Source organism: Prinia subflava, chromosome 14 (genome assembly GCF_021018805.1).
Source record: "Prinia subflava isolate CZ2003 ecotype Zambia chromosome 14, Cam_Psub_1.2, whole genome shotgun sequence".
Taxonomy (NCBI): domain Eukaryota; kingdom Metazoa; phylum Chordata; class Aves; order Passeriformes; family Cisticolidae; genus Prinia; species Prinia subflava.
The window spans coordinates 1,360,897-1,378,257 of NC_086260.1; the positions used below are offsets into that span (position 1 = coordinate 1,360,897).

The 17,361-nt window shown below is 50.3% G+C and overlaps 1 protein-coding gene across 4 annotated transcripts in view; it reads right to left on the reverse strand.

Annotated features, from left to right (window-relative positions):
• The window catches only part of ITPR1 (inositol 1,4,5-trisphosphate receptor type 1), a 155,322-nt gene extending 141,097 nt beyond the window's left edge, over window positions 1-14,225 (reverse strand). For all 4 annotated transcript variants that reach the window (XM_063411837.1, XM_063411835.1, XM_063411836.1 and 1 more), the window contains exons 1-2: window positions 14,079-14,225; window positions 537-644 (exon numbers count right to left, since the gene is read on the reverse strand). In XM_063411837.1, the coding sequence (XP_063267907.1) occupies window positions 537-628 (92 nt within the window). In that variant the 5' untranslated portion in view covers window positions 629-644; window positions 14,079-14,225. The remainder of the gene's footprint in view (window positions 1-536; window positions 645-14,078) is intronic.
• Window positions 14,226-17,361: the final 3,136 nt, after the last annotated feature.

Consider the following 17,361-nt stretch of genomic DNA (forward strand, 5'->3'; position numbering starts at 1 on the left):
GGAGAAACCTCAAATTAAACCTGAATTTTAAGACCAAACTAGCTGTAGTGGTGAGTTACTGGTATTTAAACCCCTTGGCTTGGGGATTTGATTTGTTTTTTGTTATATATGTATCTTTTTAATACTCCCTCTGCCTGTGCTACATCCTTTGTGCAGTCAGCAGAGTGCACTGGGGTCTGTTCACCCCTGACTGGGGGAAGGGGCAGGAGGGACAGGACGGGACACACGGATGGACACGGGACACACAACAACATGAAAATAACTGAGTTGCATCCATTCCCCCTCTACCCCTTCACCTGACAAGGTTCTTCCTCCCTGTCAAGGACAAAACTGCACCACAGCCATTGATACACTCCAGCCTCCCAAAATCTACCTTGCCATATTCACTTCATGCCATTTTTAAATTTAGGGCCAAATCAATCCATAAAGCTCCCTTGTTTTAGCCAGTATTCCCTGGGATCAGGCTCAGGAGAGCTCGCTGAGCTCTGCTAGTCCTTCTTAGGGTGTTTTTAATAGAAGAGAAGAGCTGTTCTTACCCCAAAGTGCTAATAAATCCATTTGTTGAGCCCTCTGCATAGAGAGAACAAATATCTCCAATATGAAGGAAGCTCGACATCTTGTCAGTCATCTCTGGCTTATTGCCCCTGGAAGAAAGAATAAAGAATAAAGCACAACATTAATCAGGCAGAATTCCTTGGTGCAGCTAGCAGAGGTTACAGCAACAGGACCCTTTGCCTTTGATTGTTGGTTTGTTTGAAAAACTGAACAAGTCCCCGCAGTGGAATTTCAGGTATCAAAGGAAACCCAGCAGGCCAGAGTGCTTGCTTGGAAAAATAAACCAGGGAAAAACAAGCAGCTACTGGCATCCCATTGCACGTGGGACTGCTGCACAGGCAGGCACTGATCCCAGAGGATGCACCAACCCACCCCATCTGCCAGAGGGAAAGGGGACAGGGGACGGCTTCAGTTTAAGGCACATTTGTATCTAAATTAATTTATTTGCCAGGATTAAAGACAGGTTTAAGCATCCTTTAAAGGCTCTCCTTTGTGCTGGATTGGTGCTCCTGAAAAATTCAAGATATTGACCTGATTCATGGCAGCATTTTTTGGTCACATCAAAATTCTGACATGACACCAGCAGCCTCCTGCTTACACCTGCAGGCCCAAAACCAGAATTAGGTGCAGACCCTCTCAGCATGCCTGACAACAGATTTTGCACGTAAAAACATAAATACCAAGATTTTTCCAAGTCAAATGCTTTATCAGGAAACCAAATCCCTGTGAAATCAGTAATACTTCAATGCTGGGTTTAAAATAGATGGCTTAAATGCAACACTGAGGAGACAGACACTGAGTGTTGCTAACATCCACTGTATTAAAAACTTCATTTTCTCTAAAGCCCCAAGTCCAAATGACACAGGACCCACCTGTCATTTCAATAAATATGAGAAAAAAGTCCGTTTCAATCTGTCACAGCAACAAAGAGACAGCACGAGCTGGATAAAAAACCCAACAGAACGGATTTTCAACCCATCTCTTCCAAGCCCACTCACTGGTTTCCTGGAGATCCTCCCAGCCCTGCTTTTTGATCACCAAGTTCAAAAAGGCCCAAGCAGCTCCTGTGCTTGAGGGTTTCAAACAGCAGGAGCAGCGAGGCTCTTCCAGCTGCTCCTCCTGGCAGGCTGTGAGCTCTGCCAGCCAGCACTGCCCAGGGCTGGGAAAAACTCCAACACTTCTACCCTCTCTCCCCATCACACCCAGAGAGGTTCTGGTGGTCTCAGAGCAGCAGGGAATTCTGCTGATTCTAGAGCACAGCCCTGGCTGCACAGGGATAAATATCCCCTTCTCTGGACATTATCTTGTTTACCAAAAGCACAAGGATCGGGTTGTCAGGCAAGGCTGGAGCTCAGCAAGGACAAATTCATGGAGATCTAACAGGTGATGTCTGAAGCTATGAAAGGGCAATAAAAACCTGAAGTTACACTTCTGACAAGTTCCAACCACATCTCTCTCCTCACTCCCAAAGAATCTGTGCTGCTGGAAATAACAATAACAACTTTCATTATTATTAAATCAAAGCACACCATTGACATTCTATCCGTGTAAATCTGTGTCAGTGGTACAATGAAAAACAAATCCAGGAAAAGCAAGAGATAACAGGCCAGGCTGATATCAGGTACAGGGGTCTCAGCTTCCCTGGAACCAGATCTGGGTACACACAAACCCAAACCCTTTGGCTCCAGGTTGCCTGTTAAATGCCAAGTCCTGCAGCCACTGCATGGTACAAAGTCTGTTCCCATTCTTGATAAGTGGACAGGAAAACTCTGCTGCCTATTTTAAGATCTATGCCATGAAACATACAGAAATATGCAGAGTGACTGAATTAGCAGCACTGGAAATACAACTTTCCCCCATTTCCTGACTTGGATGTAAAACTACCAGCTTCAGACTGAAAACCTTTTCATCCCTCAAAATTCGGCTCAGCCCTGAGTTAATACAGCCAAAGAAAAAGCTGTCTAAGGCAACAAAACCCACAGATGCTTCCAAATTAACCCTTTCCACAATGGCTTTAAGGTTTCCTTTCCAGGCTGTGAGGGGGATTGCTTTTCCCTCACGGGAGGCAGCTGTTCCCAAGGGAATGTGAAGGTCAAAATTATTGACTTCCATTAGAGACTTTGTCTTAGGAAAAAAAAAAATAAATCTCAGACCACTGACCAAAACCAGGCTCAGGGATGGACAAGCAAACTCCTGCACCATTTTCCAGGATACAACCTCAAATCTTTTACATTTTCTTCACCAAGGAAGACCCCAACACACCAGGATACTGTAACTCTGACATATTGCAATAGTGCAAACCCCTAAAAAAAGCTCTTCTGCAATTTAATTAATTCCACTAATGAAATGTTTATCAGCTTTACCATAACCATCACAGAGTTCAGTGTGATGTCATCTCCAACACACCAGGAAATGCTCCACCACCTCAGGAAGCCAATTCCCATGGGGTGAGCCTCTCATAAAACACTGATTTATCCTCAGGCTGCCTCACAGTCAAAATGAAAACTGGCTACATTTAATGTTTAATAGCCAAAAATCAGCCCCCCTGACACTTCTCCCCACATGTGCTCAGAACACGCTGGACTGGCAGATGGAGCAGGGACTCAGTGACCCCAGGGGCCTCCCCAGTTCAAGGGAAGAGAAGCATTTCTACACTGATTTAGCTTCAAAGCTTTTCACAGTCTCCTCACAAGGGACGAAAAAAAATCACTCCAGTTATTGGCATCAAATACTCAGTGATCAGCCACCCCAAATGGAGTATTTTCTACCTCTGGCAACTGGGAAATGTGAAGCCAAAAGTCAAACTGCAAAGTTTTCAAGAGCAAAGCTCCCAGGTATCCAGTAAAACCTTTTTTTCTAAAAGATACTCTCAACAACAGCTGACCACACTAATCCTCCCAAAATCAGACCTCTGTGGGGGTCACTTTTGATTATTTTCTTCAGCAGGACAAGCCAGAAGCGGAGGCAGTAAAAATCTGTCAGCCTTGGCACGTTTATGCCAAGCTCACAGCACAGGGAGACCACAGGCACCGAGGAGGACAGGTCTGCTCCTGGACACACCAGTCAGAGCACCCGTGTGTGTCCCCCTGGCTGGGAGGGGACACGTCCCCTCCCCAGGACACTGCCACACACAGGGATGGCATCAGGACTCTGCCAGTGCAGCACAGGAGGGTTTCACACCCTGCCAGCACAGCTCTCGTGGGCACAGCACAACCACGCTGCCCGAAAGGCAATTGTGCTCCATAGACAAACACAGCCATTACCCCACTGTTTGTTTATTCTAGATATGCCAGTGCCAAGAGCAATTGATTTATGCTAGAGGAGGCGACGGCCCTAAGAGAACATTTGCAGTTTTTCTGTGCATAATCCCAGTTTTAATGGCACTCTCACAGCCTTGCAAGAGGGGACTCCTGCAGGAAATCCATCCTGTTCCAGCTGAAACACGGCAGTGTTGCCCAGGGAGCAGTGTCCTCCCCTTCCCCTTAAACACTGCAGGAAAACAAGATTCCCTCCAGCTAAACTCACTTCAAAAAATCAAAGATGAAGTGCTGATAAGCATGGCATTACCTAGCAAAAATGAAGTCAGGTTTCTCCAAGCAGCTTAACTCAGGTGGCAGCAATGTCGAGAGCAGCAACCCAAGCTTTAAAAATTATGTTCTTTTCCCACTAAGCTGAAGGTTCTAATTTTAACAGACAGAAGGACTTGCCAGGCTACAAAAGAAACGTGAACTAAAAGAGGACTGTACATTGAGAAGTTAATCTGAAGCTGTATCTGTCCATAGACATCAAAAAATTCCTGAGATATGAACACATCCTGCAGTATTTTTTCAAGCCCTGAAAACCTGAATTTCTATAATTACAGTGGTGACTATTTCCTCATGCCTGTATCAAAGTCAGTGTCTCGGTATGTTTAATATACAGTTCATCTGCACAGGAAAACAAAATCAAGTTTGTGTTTAAGAAACTGACTAAAATAAATAAATAAACATAAAATTCTGTTGAATTTCATGTGAATTTCAAGAACCTGACCTACAAGCTTCTCAGCCAGCTCTGCTCTATGGGGCTGGAACTGAACGTGCATTAGCTAAAGCCAGGCAGAGAATCAAAGCCAGGAAAACCTGCTCTCCAGCCCAGGAGCTCCAGCACTTTCCCCTCCTGCTCTGGAGAGCCCAAATCTGCAGCACAGCACCACGAGTTTGATGTTCTGACTGAACAGAAACGACGCAGCTCCGGGGTTCAGTGCTGGTTATTTCTGACCACAGATTATCTTGTGTCTCTCCAAGCTGCTTTTCCTAGAGCAGAAAGGACTGAACAGAGCCAGTTCTGAGATGCAGAGGAAGGGTTTGTGCAAGCCCTTGGCCACGGTTTGTCCCCAAAGCCAGGGAGAAGCTCTGAGCGGGTCCCAGCAGCTCTCAGGACTCTGTTGTATTTTAGGGCACAAGCAGAGCATATGCTCAGCCTAATGGCCTTGAATAAGCCAGGATAAGCCTAATATAGTCCCTGAAATTCAACCCTTTTTCTCATGAAAACACATTTCACAGCGGCAGCTAAAGCAGGATTACCAGTGAAAACACTGAAATCAGACTGACTGTTCAACACCAAACACCTCGATGAGACAGCTGCCTTCGAAACTCCCCGAATGGGAAATGCAACTGCTCTGTAAACATTTCACGCTAATTTCTCCCATCACTCGTCTCACTCCCATGCTAAGTCACAAAAACAGGTTTCAAGAGCGATGCTGTGAGTTTGCTTTCCTTGAGGAGCGAGTCAGGGCCCCCTTGAAGCCCCTCCTCACGGGGACTGTTTGTGACAGCATCCCTGCACTGTCATTCCCCATCTCCAGCGTTTGTGAAAAGGCTTTTTCAAAGAACCCAAAGCCACTCCCGTGATTTCACGTCTCACACGTCTGCCTTGTGTGGGATTTTCATTCTTTACCCCGCGACTGCAAATCCCGTTTGTAAAATAAACAAGCCCAAATGTGTCTCACTGCAGACTGCTTGATTCCCAGCAACTGGGATACAAATTACTGTGTCTTTCCAAGATGCTTCTAATGATGTTTGTTCCGAGGAAAAAACGCTCCTTGCTGTGCCCTGCAGTCCCAGGATGCAGTCAGGTCTCTACTGGCAGATTTTCATTGTGGTTTAGTGCTCAATTCAATAAACACTGCCCATTTCACATGTGCTGGTAGCAAAACTGGAGCAGCACTTTATCAAAGTCTTTTTCACTATCTCAGTTGTTTAAGAATAGAATCTCAGACTGTACTAAAGTGTTTCAACTTCATTACTGCCGACAGGAAATTCCAGAGTGAAAGTTTAATTCTGTTTCAGTTTTTGACAGAAACAAGACCAGAGCTTAAGGGTAGAAAGACAACAAAGAAGCAAACACAAAGAACTGCTTAATGGCATAAGCAGAATCATCCAGAAATTAACAGAGCTGAGATCCCCCAAGAACAGGTAAGTCTGTTTGAATTAAATGGAATCAGGTCATTAATATTGCTAAATTAGGCCAAGGAATTTCACATTTTTTAAATGCAACCAAACCCCGTATTATACTGAAAATCCAGTGCTTAGATAATCTGATAAATCCAAATTTTACAAGATTACTTGGCTGAAAATTTGTTCCTACAGACTAACCAAGATTTCATGTGTTTTTTTTGGTTAACATCCACAGAGCATTCTGTATTTTCACAGGTGCAGCTAACTTGAAAATCTGAACCCAAACCTGATGTTTCTCATTCTTATTTCAGTAAAAAAGGGAAGGTTTCCTCCCTGAGGACGCTAAGAAAGATTCCTAAGAATCCCATTAAAGCAGCTGAAGAAGGGAGGAAGTGCTTTATTTAAAAGCTCACCCAGTGAATAATCACTGTGCTGAGGCTGAGGACAGGGCTCTGTCATCTGCAAAGCTTCTGACTTAGCAAATGCAAAAGGAGCTCTTTGCACTCGCCAGGGAAAGGCAAATAAAGGGATTTTGGGGTTTTGGAGCAGGCCACGTCCTGAACACCGGGATCCTCACACACCTGAGGTGGGACAGGGACAGTGCTGGGTGCTGGCAGGGCTCAGCACTGCTCATTTTATGCACATGGAGCTGCATTTCAGAGATTACACCTTAAAAAAAACCCACCCTATCAGTGCAGTACATTAATCTACCACAGGATCTTGTTTTCCCCTTCAGCTGCAACCTTTCATGTCCAGGAGGCTGCTAGCTGCCACTCATGGGCTGCTGATGCACTGCTAGATTAAGGAGGAGAAATGCACTTGCTCACATCGAGTATTTTTCCTCCCGACGCTGAAAACACAGCAGATTTTTTTTCTTCCCCAATTTCCAGGCTGAGCAGGCAAGATGGAGGCTGGGGAAGAGGGGAAGGAGGGAGCAGCACAGCACCGTGACTTTCTCAAGGACACGCAGCAGGTCAGCCTCGAATCCAGGTCTCCCAAATCCCCCTTCACTCCCCTCTGCTCCCAGGAGGGAGATCAGGCTCACTGCACATCTGATCAAGCACACGCTTCCCCTTCCTCCAAAAATAATTAGGAACAGGAGCGTAAATTCACACAGCAAGATGATGGCCAAGTTCATTATGTTCTATTCATACTATTAGCCACTTCACAGATAAAGAGATTTTTTTTTATCGTATCAGTGACAAACTTATTCAGAAGTTACTATTTCATAGGTTCAGCAGCAGTTTAAGAAAACAGATAAGGCAACTTATTTTGGTAACTTTAACCTCAATAAAACCTCAGTACAGGAAAGCAAGTGTGCACAGTGTCCTTGTCTCCTCAGAAAGGGTGCCTGCTTTTTTTAATTATTTGCCCAGTGCAACCAGACAAGCTAGTTAGAGAAAATTCAGGTCAGCAGCATGGAAGTTACACTCTGACAGCAATCCCTCACACAGCAGCCACTGACTGAGGTGAGAAACACCACTGACAGGTCCTACTGACAGGCATCTGCAGACAGCTGGAAAAGAAAATCTGTTAGAGACACTGTCGGGGGAAAAATGCCATTTTTTTGTTCCAAACCAAGTACGGCCTGACAGCATCTGTTTAATCCCATTAGAAGTGAGGAGCACTTACTGAAGGTGATACCTCCTGAAGTCCAGCCCTGCTGGGAGGAGGCAGCCTGGACAGCAGCCTCTGCACGAGGGCCCTGCGAGCACACAATGTTTTCCAGCGTATTTCCATCAGGAGACAGCTGGAACACGCCAAAAGGACCAGGACAAGCAATGTCATGGGGAAAGAGAGCAAGCTTGGCTTATTGCACCAACTGGAGTTTGGCCAAGGAACAAAGATGGCCAGGGGAGAAGAGGGCACAGAGCAGTGCCAATGTCACTTGGCGTGGCCAGGGATCTACTGAGGGTTCCCCACGGCAGGGGCTGGTTCCTGCAGCCCTTAGCAAGCACAGCACACCCCAAAGTCAGCACAGCAGTCTCCCTGCCTGTGTCCCCATCCCCATCCCCATCCCTGCCCCGTGCCCTCTGCAGCCGCGCACCTCGGCGGGGGCTCCCTCTCCTCCATGGCGGGCCCGCTGTCGGTCTCCAGGGCTGGGCTTGGCACGGCTGCCCCCGGCACGCTCGGGTCCCCTCTGGCAGCGAAGCCAAAGCTGCTGTCCCTCTGTGCAGCCCCTGCAGGCTCCGAGGGCCGGTGGTGTCCCCACGGCAGGACACTCCCGTGGCTGGCTCGCCGCTCGTCCCTCCCGGACACCTCTGCTGGCTGCCGGCTCTCTGGATAAAACCTCAGCCCCGGGACAACCAGCCCAAGAGGAGGAGCCACTGCCGCCACATGATGAGCACGTGTGGAGAGCCACTGGTGGCCAGGGGACCTACTTTGAGCCCCAAAGCCCCGGTGGGCCGGGCTCCCTCACAGATGAAGGCTCCAGTTCCCAGGCTGGCTTGTACCTGTTGGCCTCCCAACTGTAATTTTCTAGAAGGCGAAGGTTCAAAATCCCGAACCACCCACGAGCAGTAGCGTCTGAATGTAGTGAACACTTAAGAGAGGAGCAGCCAAGGATTGCGGAGTTCTTTTAATCAGGAGGTTTCAATTAACCCTTCAGATCAAGCACCATCTGCCAGCTGAGGTCCGTGTCTGCATCTGTGACATGTGTTTCTTCTTGGAGTGGGATGCAGATGGGACAGAGCTGGACTGCAAACAAAGCTTTTTCCTTCTCAACTTCTTGGCAGATTACTGAATTTCTGCAGAAATAGACAGCATGGGCCAAGGCACAAAAGAAATGTTTATACAAGTTTCATGCAAAACTGTACTAAACAGTTCCATAAAATAAAAAACAAAGTACAGCCTTTGGGCTGCAGCCATTTTTTGGCCTACTATGATCAGAAATTTCTTCCATGTGCATCCTCATAGATTACCATCTTCTGACCACAGACATCATGCACTGGATGTGTCCATTCTGACACCGGGTTCAACCAAGCCTCTCCCCTTAGAGCTCAGCATCACATTGCCCCCAAAGCAGAGGCATTACCTCACATCCTAACCCAGAAATATCTGGCATTGCCATTTCTCACAGCTATTCCCCCTCCTTTGATCACCTCTGCAACCAAAGGATCACAGTCACAGACTGGTTTGGCCTGAAAGGGACCTGAAAGATGATCTCATTCCACTCCCACTGTCCCAGGCTGCTCCAAACCCTGTCCAGCCTGGCCTTGGCCACTTCCAGCGAAGATTATCAGTGACCTGTGAACACTCAGCTTCCTGCAGCACTCCTCATGTTGGCGTTCTGGCACGTGAGGATGCAATTACACTGCCACAAGCCACAAATCCCCAAATAACACAGGCTTCCATGCACATTTCCAAACCACTTTTGGCTCCAGAGGGTTAACGTGCTCAGATATCAACTGACATTTTATTCTCCACAGAATGCTGCTAGGAAGTTCTGATCCAAGTTTTGACAAGCTCAACCAAAACCACAAGCATGAAAATGAAACTCCTGAGCTCAGAATCCACAGCTGAATGTTGCAGCTTTCCTCGCTTGAGTTACAGTTCCTGTAGTTTCCATTTCATCTTTTTCACAGAATAGAATCCCAGAACGGTTTGGGTTGGAAGGAACCTTGAAGATCCTCTCATTGCACCCCCTGCCACGGGCAGGGACACCTTCCACTACCCCAGGCTGCTCCAAGCCCTGTCCAACTGCCAGGGATGAAGCAGCCATGGTTTCTCTGAGCAAATTTGATCCCACAAACCACAACTGCCCTGAAGACCTGGAATTGCACGTTCTCAGCAGGCACAGCACAAGCAGGAGGCACACAAGGAGCCCCTGGATGCCTCTGCCAGTCTAACAAGCAGCTGCAGCACCCTGGAAAGAGGGCTCTGCCTCCATCCCCCACTGCTCACACCAAGACAGAACCAGGCAATAATTGCTGTAGTGCTTTTGTAGTGTCCATGGGGAGCAGGAATCAGACAGGAATATCGAGCCAGATCAAAGCTCGTGCAGTTTTGGCACCCTGCCTCCCACAGCAGCTCCAGGACAGGCTCAGTGGAAGAGCACAGGAATCCCTCGGCACAGCCATGGACACAGCCAGCATCCAGCCCTGCAGCACAGGGACACTCTGCTGCTCTCCCACTCTGCAAAGCAGCACCTGTCCCCACCCAGCACAGGCCACTGGATCAAACTGGGCAGCTTTTGACTCCCCTTGTGCATTACCACACACAAACAGCACAAAAAAAGGCTCCAGGCCACCCAAGCACCTTCAGGTTCTGTTGCTATTTTAGCAGAAGAAACTAATTTAAGACATACAGTAATGCAGATTTTTAGGAATCAGGATTTACACCACGGTCTCATTGTGACAGAGATGTTACATTTACATAACTTTCTAGCAGCACATGATTTTCTGCCTCTAAACCCTTTGGTCTCCATAAGCTGCTTTGGTGAGGCCGCCTTCCCTCACACTCACCCACGGGCGAGCCAGCAGCTCGTCTACCAGCTACTACAGAGCCACTACCCTCATCCCACCTCCCACGGGAGCCTGAGATTCCTCCTGGCTTTAAGACAATCCTACAACTACAACTATCTGGTATTTATGGGGTAATAATGTCTCAAAGACTCCCAGTACACTCTGCAAGTTGACACATCAGATATTCCAAAGGAGTCTGCTGTGCACTGAGGAATCACCACAGTGAACAAACCGGTCAGAGCCAAGGAAGAGCCACATCTGCTCAACCTTTGAACACCTCCAGGGATGGGAACCCTACTGCTTCCCAGGAGAGCCCATTGCAATGCTTGACTATTCTTTTAAGTGAAGTTATTTTTCCTAATATTTAACCTGAACCTCCCCTGGCCCAGCCTGAGGCCGTTCCCTCTCCTCCTGTTCCTGGGAGCAGAGCCTGACCCCTCCCGGCTGTCCCCTCCTGTCAGGGACTTGTCCAGAGCCAGAAACTCTCCCTGAGCCTCCTTTTCTCCAGGCTGAGCCCTCCCAGCTGCTCGTGGTGCTCCTGACCCTTCCCCAGCCCCATTCCCATCTCTGGACACACTCCAGCCCTTCAATGCTTTCCTGGCACCGAGGATCCCCGAGCTGCCCCAGCAGTGCCCAGTACAGGGCCAGGCACTGCCCTGGTGTCCCACACCAGCACTGGGACAGCTCAGGTGGCACTGCAGGAACGAGGCCAGGGGGCCAAGAGCAGCTATACCTGCTCCAAGAGCTCATCAGAACCAGCAACACCTCCTCTTCTCATGGATCTAACTCACGGGCAGGGACCAGACAAGGGCTCAGGCTATCGGGACCTGCTTTAATCCTGCCTGACAGCACACAACAAGAAGTTCCACCTCAATGCTGTCCATTCCAGCAAGGAGAGCCCAGCTCATCTCACCAGAAACAGCCAAAAGGACATCTGGACCACCCCAGTTTGACCACCCCGGGACTGTTCCCTTTTCTCCAGCGCACACAGGAGGAGCTGGATCCCCAAAATTCCCCCCAAACCTGCCAACCCTGCAGATGCCCTGCTCCCCTGCTTGCCACATTCAGAGCTGTCTTTACCAGAGAAGTCACTACAAAACCAGACAAGACCTCACACCACACAACAGCAGGACATTGTGGTTTGTGATCTCCCTCTAAGCTGCAACGGCCTCGCTCGTCAGCTGCCAGGACTTGAGATTGTTTCCTTGCTTTAACTCGATTTGTGCTTTTTCTAGACCACACCAAAACAGGTTTGAGGGAACTCGTGAGGATTGATGACACATTACAGAACCACTGAGGCTGGAAAAGACTTCCAGGATCATCAAGTCCAAGCTGTGCCCAATCCTCATCTTGTCCCCAGCCCAGAGCACTAAGTGCCATCTCCAAGTGTTCCTTGGACACCTCCAGGGATGGGGATTCCACGACCTCCCTGGGCAGCCCCTTACGATGCCTGACAGCCCTTTCAGTGAAGAATTCCTCCTGAAATTACATTTCTCATTCATAACCAGAGATCACCACTGTCCCTTGCACCCCTTCCAGCCTTTTCATCAGTCCCAGGACAGCTCTGTTCATCCACACCTGCAGCTCCACCAACCATCATCAAAGAAACACAGCAAACATCCCCCTCCTGTGCTCTTCACTCCTCCACCCTCAAACGATGGTGCTCAGGATTAGCACATCTCAGAAAAACCATTTCCCCGAGCTAAGCTCCACCCCATGATTGCAAAGACAAGCCAGAGTTACTCTTGTTTGTTTACTTCCTAATTTATGAAACCCTGTAAGAAGAAACTATTTTCAAGGCTTAATCAACACTGCAAAAGAAGCAGATGGGGGAAAAATCCTCATCTAAGCAAACACTTTAATCTTGGGGAAATACGGTATTTTAACAAGAAAAACCCCTATTATTGACAAACAAGAGGTGGTTTAAAGAAAACATTAGAAATAATCAGCTCAGCATCAGCTTGTTTTGAAACCCACTAGAACTGAGGTTTTATTTTCACAGTGATTCCTTTTTCTGAGCACTGCAGCTCCTCACCAGCTCAAGCTGCTGTGTCTCACAGTGGTCAATCTCCACGTCTGCTTCACCAAGTGTCCCTTTAACCCTGAATTTCTGAATTAACCCTGAATTGGCCTTACCAATGCCACCAGCTTTCTTTGCTCACTGAACAGTCGTGCTGGGCAGCCAAAGCTCTGCTCAGCCACAACACCCTGCAATGCTGTCACTGCTTCAGGCACTTACACCAGCAAAACCACCAGGCACTTAGACCGTGGAATGCTTGCTGTGTGAGGAAATTGGTGCAAATTAAGGCACAGAAAAGAAACCAGCGAGAAACCCAGTGCCTGGTAGCCCATTAACTTGGCCACAGAGGAACCACGGAGTGGAAAGGAAGGGATGCTGGCCTCACATGGCATCCCGCACTGACACAGCTGAGCCCTGCGAGGAAAACAGCTCCACCACGGGCCTCTGGCTGGGCTGCGAGGCAGCCAAGCCTCTGCATCAACAGGTCCGACAGTCCTGGGACACCACGCAAATTTCTGAGCCCAGGAAAAGAACCTCAAAGGCAAATAACACACTTGAAGAAATAAAACACACGCACAGGTACCGACCCTCACTAATAAAGAAAACCAAAGGCTCCCACACGACTTGCAGCCACTAAATCCTCATCAGGCAAGGATCTGGATTGTATTAGCCACGTTCTCCCTTCCTGATCTGCGAGCAGCAGGACCGCAGCCCGATCCGCCTGTGGCTGAGCAGGCACTGAACTGTCACACGGCAATAAATTCAACTCAAGCCTTTCACCTGTTGGAGTCTTTTCACACAAACTCCTGGGAGCCAGAGCGAACCCACCTGGGGCAGGGAGGGGAAAGGCTGAGCCAGCCCCAGCTGGTCCCGCCGCATGGAGCGTTTTCCCCGCGGGGAAAAGCCCCCGGAGCCGAGCACAGCAACAGGCGGGGGAGCCCGGGGGAGCGGCGGGCAGCGCCAGCCCCGAACAACCCGCACGAAGCCGCCCGGGACCATGGCACATCCCACGTACTGCACCGGGAATGCACATGTGCCCCCAGCCCTTCCCCCGCCGAAGTCCAGTTATTGTAGTCCAGGAAACAGCCAAATATTTGGCCTGTCAGGCCAGTCGCCGGGACCCTCCGAAACATCCACCCACAGCTGACCATTTAAGAGGAAGACCGCCCATTGCCAAGTCCCCATCGGCGCTCACGAGTGTTTACATAACGCGAAACATCGCTCGCAGCTGAGCCCCGAGCACGGGGGCACAAACACGGGAAAAGTTGGAGCGGATGCGCAGCTCCACTGCCGAGCCCGCGGCGGTCCAGGGGAGCGGACCCCGGTCCGGCAGCGCTGCGGGACCCGCCGGGAGGGCGGAGGGGTCTCTGCCCGGTTCTGCGAGGGCTGCGGCGGCCGGGCATCCCTGCCGAGCACGGGAATGCATCCCTGCACAGCAGCGGGCGGCATTCCCGGGTATCCCCGCCTAGCAACGGGTTGCATCCCCGGGCATCCCCGCCCAGCACCAAGCTGCATCCCTCGGGCTGCGGGACGGGGCTGCCCCAACGGCTACTCACCGCCTCCCTCCCTCCCTGCCCAGCCGAGCCCGCTTTCTCCCGGCCGTACCTGGCTGCAGAGGCGGCGGAGCGGGCTATCGACGGCTCAGCAGCCCCATTCCGGCGGCGCTCCCCGTCCCGCTCCCGGAGGCTGCGCCCGCCGCCGCCTCAACTGCGCGTCCACATGGTCACTGCGCTCCGCGGCCGCCGCCGCGCCTTAAATAACCCGTGGGGCATGCTGGGTAACCGAGTCCCGCCGCCGCCGCGCCCCCGCGGGGGGGGCGGCGCGCAGGACTACAGCTCCCAGCGTGCCCCGCGCGCGCTCCGGGCGGGGGCAGCGGAGACCCCCGGGTCCGTGCGCTCCTCGGTGACGGGGATGGACCCCGGGGATGGACCCTCGGTCCGTGCGGTCGGTGACGGGGATGGACCCCGGGGATGGACCCCTCGGTCTGTGCGGTCGGTGACGGGGATGGACCCTGGGGATGGACCCCCGGATCCTTGCGGTCGGTGACCGGGGTGAACCCCCCGGCCGGGGACGCGGGTGTGTTTTGGTCCGGGGGCTCCGCACAGAGCCCTGGATCGGGCGGGGGGCGAGCGTGCGGGGGTACCGGGAACAGAGGCTGCGGGGAAACCAGCCCGGGAGAGTAAACCCTGAGTAAACCCTGAGTAAACCAGGTGTCAGGGCGGCTCGGGGAGCGCAGAATAGCGGGGAGGTGACGGCGGAGGTGAGCACCTGCCTGCACAGGTGCTGTCACCTGGGCCGTGCCTCAGGTGCGAGCCTTGGCTGAGCGGAGTCACGGCTGTTCCGCAGGAAACGGCTCCAAGCTCTGGGAACAGCGAATGTCACTGGGGCTCCTCTTCACTATAATTACAGCACGGGGGTATCACTAACAAGACATCACAACTTCAGCGGGAATGACCAGCAGCGAATAAAAAATAGTAATATTTCATTTATTTATTGTATTATGCAATTATTTGTCCTTAAATATTAGCCGAGGCTTACACCCTAATTTTCCTGCCCTTTGTGGCTGGCTGGCAGCACCCGGAGCACAGGGGTGGGTGCAGTGTTTGCCTGCAGAACAACTGTATCACTTGAACTGGGTGAATTTAGGTGAAGGAAACATTTCCCTCTGCTCGCTCTCACCCACACCCACCTGCTGCCCTGGGTAACAGGTAGGAACGGTGCCCGGCTCCTTGTTTCCCTGTCTACAGCAGCAGGATAACACTGATGAATGGGAATGAGCCCGGATTAGCCAGTTTGAAATCAACATAACCTCCCCCTGCACTGGCTCTCCATTAAAAATGCCTCCAGAGGAGTTGGAGTTGTGGCTCTGGAGCAAGGATATGCAGAAGCTGAAGCCCGTGACTCAGGAACTGAAGCGAAGGTCAGAGAACAGAGTTTTATGGGTTTCCTACATGGCTGCAATACTACAAGCCATTACTCATCAGGAATTTGGCAGAGTAGTGGCGCCTAATATCATTAGATAATCCTAATGAATTCTTGTGTAATCAAATCTAATCTCTGGAAGGGTTCAGCAGGCGGAGGCAGTGACAGAAGGGCTCAGCAGAGCCAGGGGCAGAGCTTTGCCTGCTGAGCACCTTGAGCAGCTCTGCAAACAGCACAGCTCTTCTGTGCCTTGGAACAGCTCCAGCAGCGAGGGACAAACCCGAGCAGCAGCTCTGGGGAGAACACAGCCTGCCCAGGAGGGAAGGGAGTCTGTCCCTCTGAAGCATTCCCAAATTCCAAAGGACACGTTTCTGCTTATGGACCATGCTTGGTGCTGGCTCTTGGTCAGTTCTTCAAAGGCTGAGGAGCTCAGAGAAGCCCAGAATGGTCTCAGTTGCTCCAGGCTCCATCCAGCCTGGCCTTGGACACTGCCAGGAATGGGGCAGCCACGGCTGCTCTCTCTGGGCAACCTGAGCCAGGGCCTCTCCCTGCTCACAGGGAACAATCTCCTCCTGATATCCAATCTGAACCTGTTCTCTGTCACTTGGAATCCATCCCCCCTTTCCTGTCATTCCATGCACTTGCTTCTGGTGGCCCCTCACCAATTTTTGGGCCTTCAGCCAAAAATATCTGACCAAGCTCTGCAAAGACCTTGCTGGATTTGAAGGGGTGGTGGCAAAGACAAGATAATCATGGAAGTTTCCAATGGAGGAGAACCTTTCCATTTGTTTTTAGGAACTTGCTCTGGGATGATGCTGCAGACACAGTGAGTTCATGGCGTTCCTCTAATCTTACAGCACTGAAAAGAGGTAAAATTGTAAAATTGAGGGCAGTGTGGGAGTGGGAAAGGTCACCTTGGGAAGGACCAGAGCTATTCCCTTAAAGGAATTTTCCCTGACAATGGGAACTACAGGAGGCAGCCCTGAGATGGGAACAGAGTCCTGTTCACTCAGTAGCAAGTGAGGGCTGGGCTTGGAGCCCACACACCCCCAGAGGGCCGAGGGAATGAGCTCAAGAATTCAGAGAGGAAATGGTGAAAAAACACGACTTGGTAGGTATCACTTCAGCCCTGGGAGCTGCACTGTGAGTGTTTGGCCCAATTTCACATGTGGTTCCAGTCACTGGAAAACAACTTGTGAGGGATTTTTATTTTTCGCTATTGGAGTACTTTGTTCTTTTTCTCCTTTTCAAATATTATTCTGCTCCACTCCTACTTTATTTTTAGCAACTATGGAAATTCAGCATTGATGAAAGATGTTAAAATGAAGTTTGAAGCCTTTTATTTGCTTTTTATTTCCATTCTCTTGCTTTATGCTGACAAATTTGCAACAAGCCATGGGCTTCCCTGGGCTGTTTTGAAAATATTTCACCTTCAGCCTGCAGGGTGGCTTTGCACAGGTTTTGTCTTTGCTGCTGGCTCAGCTGCAGCTCAACAGCCCTGGAAGAAAAACGAGAGCAGAAGATATTCCAGGACTCTGAGGATGGCTCTGTCTCCTCCTGCTCGTGGCTGGTGTTCAGAATGGGGAAGGTGATCCCAGAAGTTCCCCGTGCTTAGAGAGATCCATGCCAGGACTCAAAAGCACTCCTGACAAATGCTAGAGCACCTCAGCCTCTCGGTGAAGTGCTGGAAAATCTCCCATTCCCATCACATTTTAATAACAGCAAGATCAGAAGCGTGGGGACTCAGTGTGAGGAAAGAGAAAAACTAAAGCCTGCATGGCTGAGCACAAAATGATCCACACCAGCAAAATTCTCCAAAGTCCTCAGGATCTCAGCCTGGAATTTGGATGTTGCTGAGAAGCAAACTGTAATTATTTCATCTGTTCTCCAGGGAGAGCAAGGAATACGAACCCTCCTGGTGGAACTACACAAATGATGCACACAAGAATTCCAGGAAAATGAGCCA